This window comes from Leiobunum rupestre, chromosome 9, assembly GCF_980474605.1.
Source record: "Leiobunum rupestre chromosome 9, qqLeiRupe1.1.hap1, whole genome shotgun sequence".
In the NCBI taxonomy this organism is placed as follows: Eukaryota; Metazoa; Arthropoda; class Arachnida; order Opiliones; family Sclerosomatidae; genus Leiobunum; species Leiobunum rupestre.
This window is the reverse complement of record NC_143392.1, coordinates 32,485,178-32,490,737: the sequence shown is the minus strand read 5'-3', so window position 1 is coordinate 32,490,737 and position 5,560 is coordinate 32,485,178. Positions and strand designations below refer to the sequence as shown.

At 33.1% G+C, this 5,560-nt stretch overlaps 2 protein-coding genes across 2 annotated transcripts; one reads left to right on the top strand and one right to left on the bottom strand.

The window, feature by feature from the left end:
- Positions 1 to 207: 207 nt before the first annotated feature.
- Positions 208 to 1,437, bottom strand: LOC149927169 (uncharacterized protein C18orf19 homolog A). The gene is made up of 4 exons (XM_090158584.1): positions 1,276 to 1,437; positions 965 to 1,215; positions 680 to 896; positions 208 to 613 (listed from the first exon to the last, which is right to left on the bottom strand). Exons 2-4 carry the CDS (start codon positions 1,197 to 1,199, stop codon positions 334 to 336), a joined length of 732 nt encoding a protein of 243 aa, XP_090014710.1. The 5' UTR covers positions 1,200 to 1,215; positions 1,276 to 1,437; the 3' UTR covers positions 208 to 333.
- Positions 1,438 to 1,930: 493 nt separating this feature from the next.
- Positions 1,931 to 5,560, top strand: Rnmt (RNA guanine-7 methyltransferase). The gene is made up of 9 exons (XM_090158349.1): positions 1,931 to 2,151; positions 2,250 to 2,388; positions 2,457 to 2,585; positions 2,651 to 2,781; positions 3,405 to 3,586; positions 3,647 to 3,811; positions 4,596 to 4,833; positions 4,901 to 4,934; positions 5,460 to 5,560. Exons 1-9 carry the CDS (start codon positions 2,119 to 2,121, stop codon positions 5,507 to 5,509), a joined length of 1,101 nt encoding a protein of 366 aa, XP_090014475.1. The 5' UTR covers positions 1,931 to 2,118; the 3' UTR covers positions 5,510 to 5,560.

The following is a 5,560-nucleotide window of genomic DNA, read 5'->3' as shown; positions in this document are numbered from 1 at the left end:
GTTATACGGAAAGAACACAGTTTTACAGTCATTTTAATTAAAAACAATGATTTAAGTAGAATTCCACTAGAGGGAAATATATAGTTGAATATAATTTCTAGCTAGAGTTTTAGTTCCCACCTCAGAAAAATTTTGATTTTAAAAAGCTAACTCGAAATTGTGGCGCCATCTAGCGAGACACAATGAAATCTAACACAAAAATACGCTACTAACATTTATTAAATATTAAAATTAATTTTTTAACAACTACTAAGACACAATAGCCTAACAATTGCGCAATTCGTTTTCATTGACTAAATTTTTCAATAATTACAAATCAAAACCAGTCTTCCTTTAGTTATGTCGGGTTTTTCTCTGAATAAATTCTTCTTTCTTTTGTTGGTAAATAGCCTTAATATTTTCTTTCGAAGGAATAGGTTTAATAAGTCCACGTTTTGTTAAGAAATTAATCGACATTGTTGTACCGCCTAATGTGACTGTATATCTAGCGGGTGTCGCTACTTTATAGAGGGCCCAAGCAACAGTTACATGTCCTAAGCTTGAATTTCTAAATGGACGAATCACAGTTTCACTAGCACCAAAATACTCCAAGTAGGGTACAATGTCAAATCCACTGCAACAAAATGAATTTTAAACATTGGAAGCAAATGCCTAGTTTAAATTAAAATAGGATACGAACCTTTTCGAGGCATAGAAGAATGCACCAAACCAAACAATAGATGTTGCCACATGCACCGGTATTAAAACATACCAATACTCTTTAGCCATCTTTTTATAACGTTGAAAAAGAGTTAATTTAGTATCATCAATATTAATGTCTTCCGTATTTGCGGATTCTTTGTCCGTAACAGTTGGTTTACCAGTAATGCCCTTAGGTTTATTATTTGTAACTAGTCCTAGAAAGTATTGAAAGATACAATGTATATTATATCATTCTCAGTACAACGTGGTTTAAGCAACGTACCTCTTCTTAAAAGGCTATCTACAGAGCAAGAGTTGGACATTTTGGTGCTGCCCAAACTGTTCAACGAATATAAGCTTCCTAAGTGTCGTGCATGCCATACAACAAGCTGATCTGACTTAATAATATTAAGCTTAAAGGCATTGTTTTGACATTTGAAATTACTACTAATTTGAGTTGTAACATTATGAAGAATTCTACTGCCTCGGGAAAAACACTGTAGAGATCTTGAAAACATTTTTGTGTTTAAAAATCTGTAAGTACAATTTTATTAAAACTAATAACGGCATATCTATAGACATAAATAAACTCACAATTAGTGGAAATTATCAGAAGCATCTTTATTGAATGAAGATTAGTCCATGTCTAAAACCGCACGCTCACGGAACTTTAGGAACCATAGCTTAAAAAAACAAGTTGCGTAAACAGGGTTGCCAACATAAAAGCTTCGTTTCCCGCGAACAAAAGGTGAAAAACCCACGCAATCTAAAGTTCATTTAATTTTTCTACTGATTCACAAGGAAACTACGAAGTAGTTTTTTGGTTTTTAATTATTGTTACTAAAGATTTATGATGCCATTACAAAAATTTATAAAACCCGCGTTGAAATCCGCGGCTGAGCAATTTTTTTCTATCCCTAATCGGCACACGTTTCACCGCCACGTCTCTGCCTTTTTTAATTTTAAAGAATCCTCTCGCGTTACTTGATTTTTAACCTCTATTTCCAAATTTACTCATTTGTTTTCGTCTCTCCCTTTATTTTAATTTTTTTTTTTTTTTTTGTTTTGCGTCTTTCTGTAGTGATTCAACAAAAGCCCACCTGAGGCTTATTGAGCAATTATTTTTGTCATAAATAAATAAATAAATAAATGAAATGCAATACCACGGTAAGCCGCGGGAAAACCGCAGAGTTGGCAACTATGAGCGTAAATAAGCATGATTGTGCCAAATGTAAATAGGCAAAGCTGACACGTTCCAAAACAAAACGTTGCGCGAAATTGAAACTTCGTCTGCTGAAACTTCTCAAGTTCTCATTCAAAATGTCAATAAACTACAGCGCGTTAATCGTACCCGTCCTCTAAATTTTATGAATTTGCGCCAAAATCAAAGTGGTATAAATCAAATTAAATAGATATACATACATTTTGAAAGGAAAGATGTCCGAATCAGCTTCAAACGAAGTTGGAAATGTGAGGAAATTATTTTTTCAGTCTTAAAAAATCATAGGCTTAATTTTCAGAAATTCCAAAATTAATTTTAAACAATATACAATTACTTAATATTAAAGGGCACCATAAAGGAGGACTTAACCAAAGTTGTTGCTAAACATTACAATAGCTTAGAGGAAAAGGGTCGGGAAGCCAGAAAAGACAGCCGCATTTTTTTCATGCGCAACTTCAATAACTGGATAAAGAGTGTTCTTATAGGTAAGAAATTATTTATATAACAACAACCTTTAACCATAAGTTGCGCAACTTTTGAAATTTGTATTCAGGTGAGACCTTAGAACTTGTTCGACAAAATGACCGGAGAAAAGACATTTCTGTCCTTGATATTGGGGCTGGTAAAGGAGGTGATTTACTCAAGTGGAGCAAGGGGAATATTCGTACTTTGGTGTGCGCTGGTAAGATAACACAAATCAAATGTTTTAACAAAAAAACTCTTAATAAAGTGGTGTAATTCTTTAAGACATTGCGGCAACATCAATGGAACAATGTTATGATCGTTACTGCGATATGAAAGACAAATCCCAGAGACAAAGGAATAACAACAGTGGTTCGATTTTCACCCTGGAATGCATTTCTGCAGATTGCACAAAAGTAATAACAAGATCATAAGTAATATAATTAGCTTAAGTTTGACATTGCACCATTTCGGTTAATGATCTGTCACAGAGTGATAGCGTAATCGCATTGGCATGCATAGCCTTTTAAAAAAGGCAGGTTCAGCAACCACATAATTTTTGGCACCCTTATTTTGTGCCCCTCGGATAAATTTTAGGTTGGGCCATGGCCCACCCGTGTGCATGTTTATGCGTAATTATAAATATTTGGAAGAGAAGACTCATTATACCCACTATTCTCTTAGATGGTGATAAATACAAGCTAAAACGCATTTAGGTCTTAAATTCGACAAAAAAGACTACCTTAGAAATCAACAGGATTTTATAATAGTCAATTTGATGTTCTAGTTCAGTAATTGATCATTATTTATCAATTACACGTTATTTATAACAAAAAAGTTAAAATTTTAATTAAGAATGGGGATAATAGGATTTCTCTGGGTACCATTAGTAAAGATTAGTAACAGTTTGTGGAGTTCTTAGCCATGTAATTATTTAATTTAAATGGGAAATATCATACATATGATTATTATAGTACTTATGATATGAAAGACCTATTTTAAGCCACTAAACTTTTTAACTATACAAAATATTTTTCAGATTAGGTTGAAAGATAAATTCAAAAAGCCAGACGTAAAATTTGATATTTCTAGCTGCCAATTTAGCTTCCATTACTGTTTTGAGAGTCTTCCCCAAGTTAAATGCATGATTCAAAATGCCAGCGAAAGCCTAAAACCGGGTGGTTACTTCATAGGAAGCACACCTAATGCTTTCGATATCGTGTAAGTACGAATAAAACTACAAAATATACGATAGACATATAACACGCTATTATTTTCCAGTAAAAGACTGCGTGAATCTCCAGACTTAACTTTTGGGAACGAAGTATACTCCGCAACTTTTAAATCCAAAGACCATTTCCCATTATTTGGAACTTGCTACGACTTTCATTTAGAAGGAGTCGTAGATTGCCCAGAGTTTCTTGTATATTTCCCTGCATTTATTGAGTAAGCTTTTAAAATAATTAGGCATGTGCGAGACTTGATTTTTGGGTTTCAAGCTGAGCTTCTAGTATGAAAATTGTCACTTTTTGAGTATCGAGACAAGCTTCAAAATTTTATCCAGCTTTTGAGCTTTTAGGCTTAGCTTAAAAGTGGTTTTCAGTACTCGAATAATAAGGCTTAGTTTAAAAAGGGGTTGCGAGTACTGGAATAATTAGCCACTGGGCTGTATTTCATCAGATGAGGAATCATTTAAACTAGAATCTTCACTTTCATCACTAGGTTCTACTATTTCTTCATTAAAAGAATATTTATTGCCAGAGCTTTTACGTTTATTTGAAGCTATATTTGTGAAGTCTAAATTAATAACTGGCAATACAAGGGATTACAACAAGAAAATAGGGGACTGATGAACCACCAAGCAACTGACAATAAACAGCTAGGGCACCCTAGGTTATGTATCTTATGGTTTTGGGTTTTGTTTTCTACATTTAAAATCAGTTACGGGACCAAAGGTAATTTTTTTATTAGCTTTTCCCTCCATTTTTAAACATTAGCGAGTAGTGCCTTGATAAGAATAATAGTTTCGAGTACTCTAAAGTTAAGCCTAGGCCTTGATTTGAGGCTAGAACCATTTTTGAGCTTTTTCAACTAAGGCTTTTCGAGCTTCGAGCCATGAAACTAATTAACTCAATTCGTTCCATTTTCAAGCCGAGTACTCGCACATGCCTAGAAATAATCCATTCTCTGAAATCTAAGTAATATTTAATTTTGTCATTTAAATTATCAGAATAGCCTCTCAATATGGCTTAAAACTTGTATATAAAAAGACATTCCAAGAATTCTTTGAAGAGAATTACAATAAAGGAGAGGGAAAGTTCTTATTAACAAGAATGCAAGCACTCGAAACATATCCACCTTTTGATGGTCAAGAATTGGTTGGAAAAGACAAGAAAGATTACGAAGAAACAAAAGAAAAACTTAAGAATTTGAAAGATGAAGAAAACAGAGGTCGCGAAATCAGAGTGGTAAGATTACTAATAAAGAAGAGTGTTTCTTAACCATTGTTTATAATTTTGATGTTTGTTTTTACAGGGAACATTAACAAAATCAGAATGGGAAGCAATATGTAAGTAAAAATTAAAATTGTATTTCTTATGGCATTTTTCTAGTGATGAGCCGAAACTGGTATGCTATCAGTATCAGTTATCGATATTGCTATTTTTCCAATTAATCAGTTAGTGTCTATACCGATATTCTCAACAACAAAGCCACTAACCTTGACATTTGGCTAAGTTAATTTATTGGAAAATATTGATATTGGTATCGGTAATAATTGGTTGGACATCAGTTGCGGTAAATTCTCAAAATCAATATAGGCCAACGCTAGATTCTTAAGTCTGCTCCAAAACTCCCACACTTATCGAGTAAATTTTACACATGATGTCATCATTCATGCGAGAGAGTAGTTTCCTAATAAGAGATGCTATATTTTTACGAGGAATATTTCAAGGAAAATTTTAAATTGTGGCGTAGCAAAGTTCTGTAATATTTTCCTGACAATAACACAACAAAACGCACCTCAATTCATGGAGCAGCCCAAAGAAAATGCCATTATTTTCATTTAACTTTTAACTCTTTTTTTTAATTTCAGCACTATATTTGGTTTTCTGCTTTGTTAAAGAAGATTCAAGTTCAAAATGAACCTTTCATATGTCCTTTATTATTTATCCTGATTTTAAAGAATAAAATCAT

What these genes read in the sequence shown, in the direction of transcription:
- LOC149927169 (XM_090158584.1), bottom strand. Translation starts at nt 1,199, where the DNA reads ATGTTTTCAAGATCTCTACAGTGTTTTTCCCGAGGCAGTAGAATTCTT. An exon ending in AGATAGCCTTTTAAGAAGAG is followed by an intron (nt 897 to 964) that starts GTACGTTGCTTA and finishes AATACTTTCTAG; the next exon opens with GACTAGTTACAAATAATAAA. An exon ending in TTCTTCTATGCCTCGAAAAG is followed by an intron (nt 614 to 679) that starts GTTCGTATCCTA and finishes ATTTTGTTGCAG; the next exon opens with TGGATTTGACATTGTACCCT.
- Rnmt (XM_090158349.1), top strand. Translation starts at nt 2,119, where the DNA reads ATGTCCGAATCAGCTTCAAACGAAGTTGGAAAT. An exon ending in CCTAATGCTTTCGATATCGT is followed by an intron (nt 3,587 to 3,646) that starts GTAAGTACGAAT and finishes ATTATTTTCCAG; the next exon opens with TAAAAGACTGCGTGAATCTC. An exon ending in ATCAGAATGGGAAGCAATAT is followed by an intron (nt 4,935 to 5,459) that starts GTAAGTAAAAAT and finishes TTTTAATTTCAG; the next exon opens with CACTATATTTGGTTTTCTGC.